General features: G+C 40.7%; 1 protein-coding gene across 3 annotated transcripts; it reads left to right on the top strand.

The window, feature by feature from the left end:
* The first annotated feature begins 124 nt into the window (after nt 1–124).
* ssuh2rs1 (ssu-2 homolog, related sequence 1) lies at nt 125–14498 on the top strand. Of its 3 annotated transcripts, XM_017720447.2 has the most exons (13): nt 125–237; nt 333–397; nt 4199–4303; nt 4527–4602; nt 5829–5958; nt 6354–6414; nt 6905–7026; nt 8740–8802; nt 8912–8994; nt 9314–9406; nt 10118–10223; nt 11577–11684; nt 12535–14498. In XM_017720447.2, the coding sequence occupies exons 1-13, from the start codon at nt 215–217 to the stop codon at nt 12673–12675; spliced, it is 1176 nt and encodes a 391-aa protein (XP_017575936.1). In that variant the 5' UTR covers nt 125–214; the 3' UTR covers nt 12676–14498. The 3 variants fall into 3 exon arrangements, with proteins under 3 accessions (XP_017575936.1, XP_017575937.1, XP_017575938.1); XM_017720448.2 differs by lacking the exons at nt 125–237; nt 333–397 and adding an exon at nt 414–710; XM_017720449.2 differs by lacking the exons at nt 125–237; nt 333–397 and adding an exon at nt 2851–3711.
* Nucleotides 14499–16828: the final 2330 nt, after the last annotated feature.

Here is a 16828-nt window from a genome sequence, read left to right as displayed (position 1 = left end):
CACGCTACGATTGGCTGGTTGGAGCGGGTCTAACGCGCTAGGATTGGCTAGACGCGCCAGCGAGTCTCTCTACATGGCTCTGATGAGCATGAACTACCAGCCAATCCTAGCGCAGCGAGCCGGACTCGTCGGAATACAGGTGGAAATAACAGATACGAATACCTCATGAACCCTGAAGAAAACTCTTCACTCTTTTTGTGCCTGACGTGTTGATATGGAGAGGACACCGATCGTAAGGTAAGGCCAGCACTTCGCACAACCTCCTTTTCACTACTGCGTACGATTGTTAGTTGTTTTGAACGCTAAATTAACGATTTTGTGTCACTTTAAAGCGACTACGGATTCAACTATGGCGCGGCGAACCCTGGCTACGTGCCTTCAGCAGCGGCCGTCCCAGGTGAGGCTGATCTTCCGTCTTTGTAGTGAAGGAAGGCTGAACATGTTCAAGAAAAGGTCGAGATACGCTATTAAGAAACTGGAGAAACGCGTACTGTGTACGTCCATGCAGAGGCCTTCATAAGATGGCCATCTTCCGTAGTTATGGGTCCACCACATGAGTGTGTTGTAGCCCTGCTGCTGCCCTGTTGATCAGCCACCCCACTCGTCAGTTTTCCCCGTGCGGGCTCTGATCGCCTGACCGCTGTATCGGCCACACATGTCAGCAAGTGAGAGGCGGAGCGTTCTCAGCACCGCAGTGACGCCGTGGGAACGTGAGTAGGTGTGGGTCTCGCTGGGGTTTTTACCAGGGAACTTGTAGAGAAGAGAATCACCGCTCTGCAGTGTCGTCCTGCCTTTTCAGACGCTAGAGGGCGCTCCCGAGTGAGTCCAGAATGATTGGGTTGGTGTGGAGCACTTGAGCAAAGTCACAGTTTAGAAATGCTTAAACATTTTTAATGTGAATGCGATCATTTCCTCAGCACAACACATTGTAACCCCGCTACGTTTTAACACCGGTGTTAAACTCGAGTTATAGGAGTTTAAAACGGCACCTGATGCAGGTCCGCGACGCGGGCTACGTGCTGACTGTACACGAGGTGGAGCTGCGAGGCAATGTTGTAAATATATTCCAGTATCAGGCAGGGCCGAATTTCCTTTTTCCCATCTGTCTGAATGAAACTACTTGAAGTATTTCAGCTTCATCCGCAGTGTTTAAGCAACTTTCTGTGTATTTGGAGAAGTGGTGTGACACACACTGTAGCTAAGGGACTTTCGCTAAGGCTGCGTCACACAGTGGGCCCTAGTTCCCTGCTTAGTGATTGTGTCAAGGCCCTTATTATCAGTCATGCATTGAATATTTTTTTTTCTGTCTATTATTATTATTATTATTATTATTAGTGAAATTGAATGAAATAGCCAAAAGAAAAATAGCCATTTTATTGACGTTACTTAATTAGTTTTATATATGTTATATAAATATACACTGATTTTAAAAATACATTTTTGGCCAAAGGCTTAATTAAAAACCATCAGAAAACACTAAGTGTGTTTACATGCTCTCAATAATCCGATAATAATCCGATTTCTGCAGTTATCTGACTATTCAAATGGTCATGTAAACGGCACACTCTGGTTTCTTAGAACAGGGAAGATCTAGAAATCCTATAAAGAGTCTGGATATTAGCTCAGTAGTCAGATTTCTCAGTGCATGTAAACTCTTACTCTGATTTCTTTTGGATTTCTCAGTCTGAGCATGTGCGAAAACATTTGGCAGAACCAGAGATACACTATATTTCCAAAAGGATTCTCTCGTCTGCCTTCCCACGCATATGAAATCCAGTGACATCCCATTCTTAATCCATAGGGTTTAATATAATGTCAGCCCACCCTTTGCAGCTATAACAGCTTCAGCTCTTCTGGGAAGGCTTCCACAAGCTTTAGGAGGGTGTTTATAGGAATTTTTGACCGTTCTTCCAGAAGCACATTTGTGAGGTCAGACACTGATGTTGGACGAGAGGGCCTGGCTCACAGGCTCCGCTCTAATTCATCCCAAAGGTGTTCTGTTGGGTTGAGGTCAGGACTCTGTGCAGGCCAGTAAAGTTCTTCCACACCAAACTTGCTCATCCATGTCTTTGTGGATCTGCTTTGTGCACTGGTGCACAGTCATGTTGGAACAGGAAGGGGGCATCCCCAAACTGTTCCCACAAAGTCGGGGCCATGAAATTGTCCAAAATCCCTCCATCGGATTGCCAGATGGAGAAGTGTGATTGGTCATTCCAGAGAACACGTCTCCACTGCTCTAGAGTCCAGTGGTGGCGCTTTACACCACTGCATTCAGCGCTTTGCATTGTGCTTGGTGATGTAAGGCTTGGATGCAGCTGCTCGGCCATGGAAACCCATTCCATGAAGCTCTCTACGCTGTTCTTGAGCTGATCTGAAGACCACATGAAGTTTGGAGGTCTGTAGTGATTGACTCTGCAGAAAGTTGGTGACCTCTGCGCACTATGCGCCTCAGCATCAGGTGGCGTCCGATCGCAGTACCACGCTGGAATTCACTGAGCTCCTGAGTGCGACCCATTCTTTCATTAATGTTTGTAATTCAATGATTTGGATGGGTGAGTGAATACTTTTGGCAATATAGTGTAAGTTATCAGTGTTGCCATGAGACACTGCACTTTTGGAGCGATGCTGAAACCAACTACATTCTCGTCGAAATTAAGGATTTAAATATTCTCCATCTTCTAAATGATGTATGTTCATATTTTCAGGTAAAGTGGTGCAATGTTTAAAAAAAAAAAAAAAAAAAAAACAGCCGCAGCATGAAGTTTGAGATGCATTATGTTTACTTCACGTCTTCTTCTGTGAGTTTATTAGTGGGTTGCAAAGCAGAAATCCATGTAGACCCAGAGTTTTCCCGTTATCTGATTATCTGAGTGCATGTAAACACAATGATTGGTTTGCAGAATCTGATTTTCTGCAGTTATTGGATTATTAAGTGTCTCATGCATGCATACACTCACTGTCTCATGCATCGTAACTTCAGACATCTGGTTCTTATCGCCACCACCATGAACAGCTGTGACCAAGTTTCTCTAGAGCAGACCATTTCACGCCAAACCACTCTGAATGACTCTCTCTGTAGTTATACAAAAATGTAGAAACATTGGTTGAATTCTAGATTCACTGGAAACACACTTGCTAATTGACTCACTGCGCATACCAGACATTAGAAAACAATTTGGTATATGACTACATATAATATCAGCCAGTGTACATTTTTGCTCCCACCTAACAAACAATGCCTAGAAATTGCAGCAAAGATGTGGACTGTCTGGATGGCCTTGAGGAGTGGTGTGAGATTCACTGGCTTATATTTCAGTGTTTCCCACGTGTATGTTATTCTTTAAGTTAATGGACTACTCTCAGTCCAGCAGTGACATGGTGGTGTTTATACACACACACACACACACACACACACACACACACACACACACACACGTTAAGATTGTTCCCTGCATTTTTAAGGGTATTTCGGGATTCATTTGTTGAATGAGACTTGGAGTGCAGTAGGAGGAGTTTAACACTGGAAGAACACTAGTTGGTTTACTACATAGGGAGCAAAAGGTCATTTTGAGACACACCCAGACTTCCGCAAAGATTAACATCTCACTTGAGTCTTAAACATCAGTCACAGCTCTGATTGCAGTGGGAGCACGAACAGTGAGAGGCTTCATATTCAGCTCAGCAACTGTGTTAGATTTCAAAGATTTGAGGGTAAGTTATGAAGCTATTATGCAATATTAGTTTGTGTCGTTTCTTTTTTCACATTTTTATAGACCGTGAGCTACGCTGGTAGGAAATATTGTGAAATATGAGTAGTATTAAGAAGAAGTAAAAGGATGCAGAACTGAGCATGAATGCCTAGAATTTTTAAAAGGTTTCTTTTCAAAACATTTCTCTTTCTTTCATTATATACATTGTTGGGAGTGGCCTTTCACAAACCAAATATCAAATATCAATGCTATGTTAAGATTAATGTCATCTTTATTAGCAGTAAAAAATGTGCCTGTCATTATACATCAGCTGTTATTCTTTTTAAAATCTTGTTATATCCAAAATCGATAAAAATGGATATACAGTGTTTTTGATCTCATTCATTTGTTCATGATTTTTTTTTTATAACTATGAACAGAATGTTAGTTTAGTGGTGTTTACCTGATATGGAGCCGTACCCTGACTTGTTTGACTGGTTTTCTTTAAGCCATGGCCACCGCCCCTGCAGCAGGTACAAATGCCCCGTCAGCGCCCCCAGCCAGTATGTTCGACAATGTACCGGGATACGAAGGAACAGTTGCTGGTGGAGGAGGTACTGTCATAGGTTTTTTTTTATATATATATATATATATATATACTCATAATATAATTATATATAATATAATATAATTGATTTTTTTGCAGCAGTACAGTATTTATAGCACATCTCAACTTATTTTAGACATAATGTACATCTCTCTCTCTCTCTCTCTCTCTCTCTCTCTCTCTCTCTCTCTCTCTCTCTCTCTCTCTCTCTCTCCTGTGTCCTGATGCAGGTGGATACCTCCCTCCTCCTGTGCCAACAGTGCCAATTCCTGTACCAGAGCCTGGCCCTAACCAGCCTAACTGGCAGTAAGCACCTCTCAACTCTCTGTCATGCATAAATTGTTGTATTAATTAAGTTATCCTTGCATTTTTATTCAGTTAAACAATATATGGACTTTCTCTATATATACTCTTTGAGAATGAAATCTGTTGTTTTGACAATATTTTCTGAAAAATAAATAGTAGAAATGCATAGTGCACTAGACTGAACACAGCATTTTTATTCCAAACACTCGATCTGAATTGCAGTTAATGATGTAAATAGTGTGAGGCAGGAACTTCCACTAACAATGTATTCAAAAGCAGCTGCTACATGTATAAAGAAAATGTTATAGTGTAATTATTCATGACTCAATGTGCTAATTATTGAACTGTTTTGTTGTTTAAGCCCATTTGGCTCATTTGAGAGCAAATAATGCTACTTGTATTGTAACTTTGACTAAGTATAAGTGATACTTTTTAAATCCCATAAGCGGGGAAATTCCACCTCCATTTAACCCATCTGTGAAGTGAAGCACCACATACACACTAGTGAGCACACACACACTAGGGGGCAGTGAGCACACTTGCCTGGAGCGGTGGGCAGCCCAATCCACGGTGCATGGGGAGCAGTTAGGGGTTAGGTGTCTTGCACAAGGACACCTCAGTCATGGACTGTCGGCACTGGGGATCGAACCGGCAACCTTCCAGTTACAGGGCCAGTTAGAAAGCCCAATAGAAAGTGATTAATAGAAAGTGCTGAAAATGTAATGGGATTTTTTGTGTGTTTATTTTACCCACACAGTGTGAGCTTTGGGCTACAGAAAAGAAGCTAATAAAAACAGTCAGCGGGTAATTTAGCTGTAAAGAAAACACAATTGGCCATAAAAAAATTCCAATTGTGCATCCCTAATAGATGGAATATATCATAGAATATTGTATTTTAGAATATTGTATCTGTAAGTCAAACAACTTTCTTTTTTTTTTGTGTGTGTGTGTGTGTGTGTGTGTGTGTGTGTGTGTGTGTGTGTGTGTGTGTGTGTGTGTGTGTGTGTGTGTGCGCGCATACCCCACCCCACCACTACCATTAATGTTACGCACACTCGAAAAATTGAAAATCCCACAGTGTTGTATTTTCTCACTCAACCTGTAAGTTCTTTGGTTGTAGCTACAGTAATGCTGTACTCTTGGCACACAAGCTACTTGACATGCTAGAACATGCAAGGATCTTAATGTCTTTATTCATTTGTTCATTTTGCTGTTATTTTTTTCAGTATTCCCTCCGTCACAGAGGACGCTGCACGTGAGGCCTTTGTGAGCTACGCTTCCAGTAAATGCTGTTACAGCACTGCACCAGCCAAAGATGGAGTAATCACCAGCATGGAGCCTTTCAACACCTATAGGGTGGGGTGGACATCATCATCCACATTATTGTCATAATACTCATCATCAGCACAAGCGGCAGCCTTAGCAGCTTACCATAATGACTGTTTACATTTACGATACTTTTTTCACCCCAAAATTCTAAAAGGTCATGTTGCTAAGAGTTTATTTGGATAATGCTGACAGGCCATTTTAGGTAAATGCTCACAGTTTTGTTTGAGGCTTACCAGTTTCACATCAAACGTGAATTACACAAGCACATTTCCTCTTTTGAAAAGCCTGTAAATGTACAGTGTTTCCATGACTAATGATGTGTAACAGGTTTTTGACACAGAGCTGCAAGTTGTGTGTTGTTCTTATGATGTAATCTTCCTGCATTTCCTTTTAATCTCCCCTTCTTACTCTGTTCCTCGCAGTATCGCTTGGAGACCTTCACTGAGTCCAGATCCACTGAGTGGAGTCAGGAGCCATATACCAGTAAGAAGCAGGGCCTTTGGGTTCAGTCTAGTCAGTTCTTCCTGTAGAGACCCAAACCTAAAAGAACCACCATAAAACTGAGATGCTCATATCCCTATTTTGCCTGTTTCAGTCACCACAGCAACATTTAATTTAGCATCAACATTTAATTCATATTTTGACCTATAGACCTTACACAACAGTGAGCAGCACAGTAGCAGAAGTAACTCCAGGGCGCATGATTAACCATATTTCCAAGGAAGATAAACATGCTAGGATGATTATTTCTAAGTGTGAATGGAGATGTAGCAACGCTGTGCAGTTAAAACCAATGCTTGTGTCAGAGCACAACCCCAGAGTGTACTAATGTAATCCCTCTATTGAGAAACATACCATACTGTCCAGTCCAGTGACTGTCTTACACTTATAATAAAAAAAAAAAAAAAAAACATACTTTAGCTCAGTAGATACTACTCAGTAAATGATGGAGATGATGTCCCTCATGTTTCAGATCAGCCTGTAGATGGATTTATCCAACGTGCACCAGGGCCCTGGGAGATAGCAGCCCAGACTCCCACCTTCTTCCAGGAGAGCACACAGATCATCAGAGTGCCATACACCTCCTCAGTTAAGGTAAATAGAAAGCTTCAGTCAAGCTCCAAGTTTGCTTACCATCAGGGAGGAGATGGGGGGGGCTTATCATGGAGAACAGTAGTGCAGAGATGGTAATGTATGTGGTGTAATGCTTGGTGCATGATCTTTGGTCTCTGCACAACTCTGCATAGCAGGATTTAGTGAGTGTGTAACTGTTGGTATATCATACAGTGTGTGACAAAGCAGACTCAAAGTTGTGAGGGATCCATGTGCAGGTTTATTAACGACAGTGTAATCTCATAGTAGAAAGCAGTAACACTCATAGTAGAAGGGTTGATGTAAAAAGGTCATAACAATGAATCTGTCCAAAGGGCTGGGCAGACAGTGCAAAAAGGACAAAAATCAGATACCGAAAAGTTAAACAGACGTCAGAGGGACAAACACTCAGTAGTCAGACTTCAAAGGACTGGCAATACTTTGCACCGACTGGCTGAGGTTGGGGAGTATTTAAGGTGAGACTGTCTAGGGGGATAATGAGGTTTAATTTTTGTTAAACCCCCTTGTTTAATTTTGTAACTAGTCTCACTTGTCAACTTGTGTAACAAAATCACTGTTTTTTGTTTGACATACTAAAAACATACTGAGCTAAAGTCAAGTGTCATGACATGCTGTCATTTCACCCCCGAAAGTGCCATGATTACATCTAATGTCAACAGTTGTTGGAACAAAACCTTGTATCTCCATTTTTGTCAGTTTCTGTCATAATTTGAAAACGCCTTGTCTTTCAGTTTGTGTGTAAATTTCATGATGATTGGACCAACAGAAATTACTAAAATTACTGGGGGGGGGGTCTGGTCCGACTGACTAACACTATATTTACAAATGATTAAATACAGGTGTTCCAATCACTTCCATGGCCACAGGTGTATAAAGCCGAGCCCCTAGGCCTGCAGACTGCTTCTACAGACATCAGTGAAAGAATGGGTCACTCTCAGGAGCTCAGTGAATTCCAGCATGGTACCATGATAGGACGCCACCTGTACAGTCCAGTCGTGAAATTTCCTCGGTACAAAATATTAGTTAACTGTCAGTGGTATTATAACAAAGTGGAAGCGATTGGGAACGACAGCAACTCAGCCACGAAGTGGTCGGCCACGTAAAATGACAGAGCGGGGTCAGCGGATGCTGAGGCGCATAGTGCGCAGAGGTCACCAACTTTCTGCAGAGTCAGTCACTACAGACCTCCAAACTTCATGTGGCCTTTAGATCAACTCGAGAACAGCATAGAGAGCTTCATGGAATGGGTTTCCATGGCCAAGCAGCTGCATCCAAGCCTTACGTCACCAAGCGCAATGCAAAGCGCCGAATGCAGTGGTGTAAAGTGTGGTCAAAAATTCCCATAAACACACTCCTAAACCTTCTAGCCTTCCTAGAAGAGTTGAAGCTGTTATAGGGTTGGGGGAACATCACATTAACCCCTATGGATTAAGAATGGGATGTCACTCAATTTCATATGCGTGTGAAGGCCGACAAGCGAATACTTTTGGAAATATAGTGTGCAGAATAAAGAAATTGTTTCCTTCACCTGTAAAAATACCATTTTGGAGATGCAAGGTTTTGTTCCGACAACATGCATATATATATATAATATATCCGTTTTTAGTGTCAGTAACAGACACAACTAAGTGTTAATTATCTGCTATCATAATTGTACTGGAGTGCGTGATTTGTATTGTTACTCATTGTCCACAGCCTTGCCACATATGCCTGGGCATGAGGAGAACACCATGCAAGGAGTGTGCTGGCTGTGGGAGCGTGAGTCACATTTTCTGTTTTTAAAGAGACTAAAGTTAATGTATTCATCCATCCTGGTAGTTTAAAAGCTTTAATGTTATTAAAAACTTCTAAATTGATCCTCTTACAGAAAGTCTGCTGGGTTTGTAACGGCGCTGGTGTTCGCCATGGCAATGATCGCTGTATGCACTGCAGTGGCCGTGGGAGGGAAAAGTAAGCCACAAGCATTTTGCTAGTACTGCTTCTTAACTTGGATGTGTTTTTAAGATTGAAATGATGCCACTATTTAGTATTTTATTACTGCCATTTGCAAGTTAGCACAGTCACAAACTGCTGTTCTAAACTAAGAACTTTAATTAAGAGATTCAAGCAGTTGTATAGATCAGACACACACACACACACACACACACACACACACACACACATAAATATATATATGAGACAAATGCTGCACTACTGTAGACACAGGACACATCAGCAGATAGGTAACACAGGTGTGGTTTAGGTGAGAACTGTGTTTTCTTGCTTACAGTTGCACTTGGTGCAGTGGGCATGGTTCTAAAGATTGTCAAACCTGCCGTGGGAAGGGACAGCTCCTTGTCTTCATCAACCTCAAGGTTCAGTGGTAAGATCTGCAGCATTTAAAATTGATCTACATGTGAATTTAAAATGAAGCCTTCCTGCTGTCACTGTCCTAGACTGTTCCATCAAGTCCCAAACCACTTCCCAGTAAGCTCAGAATATCAGTAGCTTGTATCAGTTTATTAATAGAGGTGAAGTTTTTGTAGTGTGGCATTTAAAATGTAATTTATCTTAATGTTATGATATTTTTCTACATTACTGCTTTGTGTAAAATGTAAGTAAACTTTATTTATATACCACGTCTGTAAGAAGGAACTACAAAGTGCTTTACAATTAATAATTAAATCAAAAGATGATGTAATAAAAAAGAAATTCAACACACAGTTAAGCACATGTGATCACAACTCAAAAAGCTAGAGAAAGAAGTGAGTCTTTAGGCACTTCTTAAAAGAAGATGTGGACTCAGAGAGGCTGATATTGAAGGGAAGACTGTTTCACAATTTAGGAGCACACACAGCAAATGCACAGTCTCCCCTTCATGTCAGTTTAGTTTTAGGGACAACAAGAAGCCCTTTGTTAGAGAATCTCAGCAACCTGGTACTTGCACAAGGAACGAACAATTCGCAAATGTATTCAGGAACTTCAATGTGTAAAGCCTTAAAAGTAAAGCCCAAGTAAGAACCAATACTTTAAAATCAACCTGAATTTCACTGCCAGCCAAAATGTGAAGTTGGTTGTGTTCTGTCCTCCTCAGGACCAATAATAAGGAGGATTTTGTGATGGAGCAGTCGAGCGGTCTGAGAGTGGAGAATCTCAGTAAGGTCTCCGGCAGGGAAATGTTCAAAGACTCTCAATATATGGTAAATATATGCGCACACGCTTGCTCTGTCTCTCTCTCTCTCTCTCTTGGACAGGATAAGAGGGTATGTTCACATTACCTGGCTAAAGTGGCATAAAGCTGATTTTTAAAATTTTTTTTCCATATGTGATCCTAAATAGGATACATATCAGATTGATGGACATGCGACCATAATAAAAATAGTCAGTTTGGAATTCGTGGTTTTTGTTTTTTTTTTTTAAACCACTGTACATCATTTAGTGTTATTGTGGGAGAAGTGGCTAACCTACAGTGAGTGCCAGAACAACTGCAAAGACAACACTGAAAGAACATTTACATGTGAATTTATTTTTCTTCGACTCCACTGAACAGCTGAGAGCTTTTCAGAGCAGATTATTTTTGTGACGCATGTGACATTATTGAGTTGATTGTGCACATGTGGGCATATTTTAAGCATATTTCCAAAAACTTGGTCAAAGAAAATATGCATTAATAATCGTTGAGGCATAATGATGATATTGCACACCTGAAGTATGTGTGCTGTATACAATATATACAATGGAGCGATTTATCTCTGTCCAGCGTCCATGGCTGTAGACGTAATATTTCAGATATGCCAGGATGAGTGGACAGTGGCCCCCTTAATGAGGGCTGAAGCTGCTGTTCAACTTTTCCATCCCTACCAAAACACCTGTATATACCACCACAGCAAACAGACAAGCTGTGAGTGAGGCACTTCTGAAAGTCAAAAGCGATGTTTTAGCGAATTTGTGGCACGACTGGCAAGAGAGAAGCTGACCTCAGCCACGTAAAAAGTCAAACATTGAGAGACATTACAATAAACTGTTTGACTTGTGGAAAAGTTTTCTGCCGGTGATGCGAGAAAAGCGGCTATAGCTGAGCTAAAGCTTAAAGTAGAACAAAGTAAGTCTACGTTTTTGTTTGTATTAAATCTGTTAAACTATACTAGTACATTAGCACATGCTGAGATGTATTTACAGCCAAGATGGTACAGTGGACATAAAATGTTGTGGCTTCCAAAGTGCTTTGATTTTTGCTGAAACGACAAAATGGCTCTTCCTAGTTGCCCTCCCCTGCCCACCCGCCTTAGCATGATATCAGTTCTGTGTGCCAAATGCTAAATCATCACTTATTCGACAAATCTGCCATTTTATCAGTAAACCAAGTTCTTTCTCCACTTTATCCAAGCATAAAACTTCCTTTCAGTTTGTACACTTTTTCACACTTCTGGATTTGCCATCTAGGTTGTCTTCTGCACGTTTTCAAAGTTCTTTTAAAAGAAGTCTATTCTATACCTTCTAATGACTGAGAAAATGAGTTCATTTTGGTATAGTGATAACTGTGTGTGTTCTAGGTGTACCCAGTGATGGGTTTCCCAGATCATGTAGTGGCCCAAGCATCTGAACGCTTAGTAAGAGAACACCAGTCCAAGTTTTTACAGACCGCCCGTATTCTGCAGCAGGTATGACTATTCTTTATGTCTGTACATATCAGTTCATATATTTCAAATATCTGCATACATCCCACCAATAAAGCACTGATGTTGCTTTAATGTTGACTGTTCTGCATTATAACGAATGTCTTATATTCCTGTATCACTATTTACTGTTTATTAAGTTTGAAAACTGTGAGAATTGAAAACTGACAGTCACATTTGATCTTTCCCACTTAACCACTGACAGTCAGTCAATAAGCACTGATTAACTGAAACTAGTCTTTACTTTGACCCTATAAAAATAACATCATCCAGTGTAATCAGAGTTCTCTAAGTCAGTATGGTCTATGTACTCTGGGATGTGTGTGGGTACTAAATTGTTGACCCAGTTTTAATTTAGTCTAGTTATATAAATTTTAGCTTTAGGTAGATTTTTGTCATGTTCAGTTATGTTAATCAGAAGTATAAAGGCTAAGATTGAATTGAGATTTATTCAGTAAGAAATCACCTCCAATTTAAGTAAAATCTTAAATGTATTTCTTACCTTTTTCTTCCTTATGAAGCATTGACACATTTATGATTGACACATGATTGTTTTCATGCACAAAGGTTTCACAGCTGGTTGTTGTGTTGGTGATTTATTAGGCCTGTAAAGCAGGTGATGAGAATTGATGAGACCAGTAAGCATAATAAAAATCACATTGATCTGCAACCTGTGGCATTTTTTTTTCTCATATTCTAGCATGATGGAAATACTGAATTTATCACATTTTATTATCCTGTGCTGCATTTTTGTCATTGTCAAAGTTTAAGTTAAGCTGAGCTTTGTGCTGCTGATACTTGCATTGTCACTGACCGACAGTCTTTCCTGCTGCAGCGCCACACCATAGAGCTGATCCCCGTAACCCGCGTGACCTACTCATGGAAAGGGAAATCTCACGTTTACTTTGTATTTGGGAACGAAATGAGCGTGAACACCGACGACTACCCGGCCACCTGCTGCTGCTCTGTGATGTAGTTCTGCATTGTGAAGAATCAGACCAGCGTTGGAGAGCTGGAGCACAGCATCATTTAGTGCCTAGTTACTGATGAAGTGCAGTGTTTCTCAGCTCCAGTCCTGCAGGCTCCTTTACATGGGAATATTAAGTTTTTACCACCCCTAAACATCCAGTTTTGCACAAAAAGGCAAACGTTAATTTGCTGATGGGTAGACTTGGATGTGGCAAAGCAGGGAAAATACTACACTGTGCAGTACGGGACTGGAACAGGGAAACACTGGTCTAGAGCTATTCACTGTGGTCTTCGACAACATCAACTGATGTCATTTATGCTTTTAACTCTATATAGGGACATTTCACCAGTTTTTCAAAATTTCTGATGTAGTAATTACATTTGATAAGACAAAAACAGCCATTCAGAGAGGTTTGATTTGAAATGCTCCACTCTAGAAAAACGTGATAAGAGAGAGTTGTTCACAATGTTTGTGACAGGAACCAGATGTCCAAATCGTTAAATGTCTGTAAAAAAGCTACCTTAAATAAATGCATTCCAGAAGTTAGTTCTAAATATGTTGCCTGATGCCTGAGACAAATTTTAATAAAATTTGGCCTAAAATTTTTTTTTTAATACATTCATGGCAGCGAGATACATGCAGAGTGTTAGCAGGCAAAATAGTGCCCAATGAAAACTTATTTCAGGCTTACCTGGTTTACCATCATCAACATTAAAAGCTCAGTGCAGGATCTGGAAAGCAGATATTTTCATTGTACTCATTGCAAACCCTGGTTCCTGTCACCACCATCGTTAGGAACATTTGAGTTGTCGAGTTTCTCTAGAAAACACAATTTCACTTCAACAAAAAATGTTTTAAATATTGGTGGAATTCCCTTTTATCAAAGAAGGGTTTGCCATGCCTCTACCTGTAGTGGGTGCTATTTAGGGATTCACACAAACACTGCTTTGCCAAAACTAACTTCTAACTAATTCAATTTAAATCATTAACGTGGAAATTGCTGAAAGGGAAAAGGCCTGATGTGCAGACGTGTGTCTGCTGCCTTTAAAACACATCATGCACTATGGCAATGAATGTTTGCATTATAAAGGACTGTATACTTCAGCAATATTTCTTATTGTATTAGTTATGTTGTATGCAAATGAGAAATTGAACATTTCTTGAAATATTTTTACTATGCTTGGAACAGCCAAAGAGCAGCCTAATCAGCTTATTGTATTGTAATACAAGTAATGAGAAATTGCCTTTTCCCTGTGAATTGAAGTGGAGGTGCTTTGAAATGTTAGCAGTCCTAATGCTGTTAACATTCAACTGAATGCACAAAGATGTGCGGAAGGAGTGCCATTTGTTGTAAAGTCATAATGTCGGCTATTATTTGCACTTTTTTTATTTTTTTAATTCAGTGATCTTATTCATAGTTATGTGCACAAACTTGGGCACCCAAATGCCGTTCTGTTGATTTGTCTAAGTGAAAATTTTGTTTTACTACTTAGTTTTTACACATTTTTACACAGTTACTGTTATCTGCTGGATATAACATCTTTGCAAAAAACTCAACAAATAGAAAATGTGCACTAAAATTCGCAGGAAAGTGCCACATTTAACTGTGTTTTCTGTAGTGGAGTTTCTGTGACTTATTTTCACTTAGAAAATCACCAAAACAATTTGTCCAGGGGTGTTCAAAATTTGCATAAATCTGTTATTACTGTCCTAGCATCCTCTTCTTTTGTACCTTTACATGTTTTTATTATCATAATCAAATACTTATTAATATGATTCTAGTGAGTGTTCTGCTAATTTGAATAAATAAATTGAGATATATTTACATACCCAATGGTGTGGGAGATGTTTTTGAATAACAGTGGATATACTATTCTACACAGGTGTAGCCCATTACCTCACTAAATGTACGTGCACAGCTGACTAGCATGTGGGTCCGTGTGTGTGTGCGTGTGTATATATATATATATATATATATATATATATATATATATATATATATATATATATATATATATATATATATGTATATGTATATATGTATATATATGTATATATAAATTTCTGAAAGTATTTGGCCATCTGCCCTCACATGCATATGAACTTAAGTGAGATCCCATTCTTAATCTTCAGGATTTAATATGATGTCCGCCCACCCTTTGCAGTTATAACAGCTTCAACTCTTCTGGGAAGGCTTTCCACAAGGGTTAGGAGTGTGTTTATGGGAATTTTTGACCATTCTTCCAGAAGCACATTTGTGAGGTCAGATGTTGGACGAGAAGGCCTGGCTCACAGTCTCCGTTCTGATTCATCCCAAAGGTATTCTAGTGGGTTGATTGCAGGCCAGTCAAGTTCTTCCACACCAAACTCGCTCATCTGTGTCTTTATGGACCTTTCTTTGTGCACTGGTGTGCAGTCATGTTGGAACAGGAAGGGGCCGTCCCCAAACTGTTCCCACAAAGTTGGGAGCATGAAATTGTCCCAAAATCTCTTGGTGCTGAAGCTTTAAGAGTTCCTTTCACTGGAACTAATGGGCCGAGCCCAACTCCTGAAAAACAGCCCCACACCATAATCCCCCCTCCACCAAACTTTACACTTGGCACAATGCAGTCAGACAAGCACCGTTCTCCTGGCAACCGCCAAACCCAGACTCGTCCATCGGATTGCAGATGGAGCAGCGTGATTCTTCTCTCCAGAGAACGTCTCCACTGCTCCAGTGAGTCCAGTGGCGGTGCTTTAGACCACTGCATTCGATGCTTTGCATTGTGGTTGGTGATGTAAGGCTTGGATGCAGCTGCTCGGCCATGGAAACCCATTCCATGAAGCTCTCTACGCTGTTCTGGAGCTGATCTGAAGGCCACATGAAGTTTGGAGGTCTGTAGTGATTGACTCTGCAGGAAGTTGGTGACCACTGCATACTATGCACGTCAGAATCCGCTGACCCCGCGCTATCATTTTACGTGGCCGACCACTTCGTGGCCGAGTTGCTGTCGTTCCCAATCGCTTCCACTTTGTTATAATACCACTGACAGTTGACTGTGGAATACTTAGTAGCGAGGCAATTTCACGAAAGGTGGCGTCCTGTCACCATGCTGGAATTCACTGAGCTCCTGAGAGCGACCCATTCTTTCACAAAAGGCCTAGGTGCTTGGTTTTATACACCTGTGGCGATGGAAGTGACTGGAACACCTGAATTCTATGATTTGGATGGGTGAGGGAATACTTTATTCCCTCAATATAATGCATCATCTCTGATAGAGGGCCCCAGATCATGTCACAAGTATGATCAGCATTCTTTGAGTATTTGGGAGTGTCCATGAGTTTAATCTCTGGGTATTTCCCACAGTCCAGTGGTCAGTGTGAGCGAGTAAACCAAGAATTAGGAAAATTTCTATGTCTGTACTGTCATAACAGTGAAGGTCAGCAGAGAGCAATTAAAGGTGCTGTTGTGCTGATTCCTTCAGATGTTAAAATGCCAGTCAATGTTTTACCCAGGCTGAGAACTAAATTACAGCTACTTATAGTAAAACTGAAAAGACAGCTATGCTACACAGGCCAATTATAAGTTTCAGATGAGGAAGAAGAGAAAACGGACATTGAAAACGATGTTCCAAGCAACGCACCACAGCACAATTCTGAAAGTGAACAACATGATGCACAAAATGGGCCTGAAAGCACAGAACAGCAGGCAGGACTCTCGTTAGACACATCTTCAACCATTGGATCTTGGATCAGCATTTGTTGTCCTTTAAGAAAGGGGTACTCTTGCCAAGAGTAATGATCCAGTAAGCCCATTTAAAGTTCCTAAACTGGAAGCAATGGCCCTTCCGCTCCAGTTTCCTACTGGTGAAAACACACTTGATGAATATCACAGACACACAGCTCTCTCACCCAGCGGATTTTTCAATGCCAGACTATTTTCTCCTGACAGTCGATTTGCAGAACACAAACTACATTTTCTTTGCACAGTTTGTGACTGAAATGCAAGGCACCCGATTTATATAGCCTCTCAGAGGAACACCTGCTTACTGGGAATAACTGTGAGACATAAGTTTGCCATGCTCAGACAGTCGGGAACTCCCACATTTTTCTGTACATTCAGTGCTGCTGAAATGAGATGGCCAGAGGTAGTCATGGCCACTAAAGCACAGCCTTGGAC

This window comes from Pygocentrus nattereri, chromosome 28 (genome assembly GCF_015220715.1).
Source record: "Pygocentrus nattereri isolate fPygNat1 chromosome 28, fPygNat1.pri, whole genome shotgun sequence".
NCBI lineage: Eukaryota > Metazoa > Chordata > Actinopteri > Characiformes > Serrasalmidae > Pygocentrus > Pygocentrus nattereri.
The sequence above is the reverse complement of the archived record's forward strand: the minus strand, read 5'-3'. Positions and strand labels throughout refer to the sequence as shown.

What these genes read in the sequence shown, in the direction of transcription:
- ssuh2rs1 (XM_017720447.2), top strand. Translation starts at nt 215, where the DNA reads ATGGAGAGGACACCGATCGTAAG. An exon ending in CCTAACCAGCCTAACTGGCA is followed by an intron (nt 4,603 to 5,828) that starts GTAAGCACCTCT and finishes TATTTTTTTCAG; the next exon opens with TATTCCCTCCGTCACAGAGG. An exon ending in AGTGGCCGTGGGAGGGAAAA is followed by an intron (nt 8,995 to 9,313) that starts GTAAGCCACAAG and finishes TCTTGCTTACAG; the next exon opens with TTGCACTTGGTGCAGTGGGC.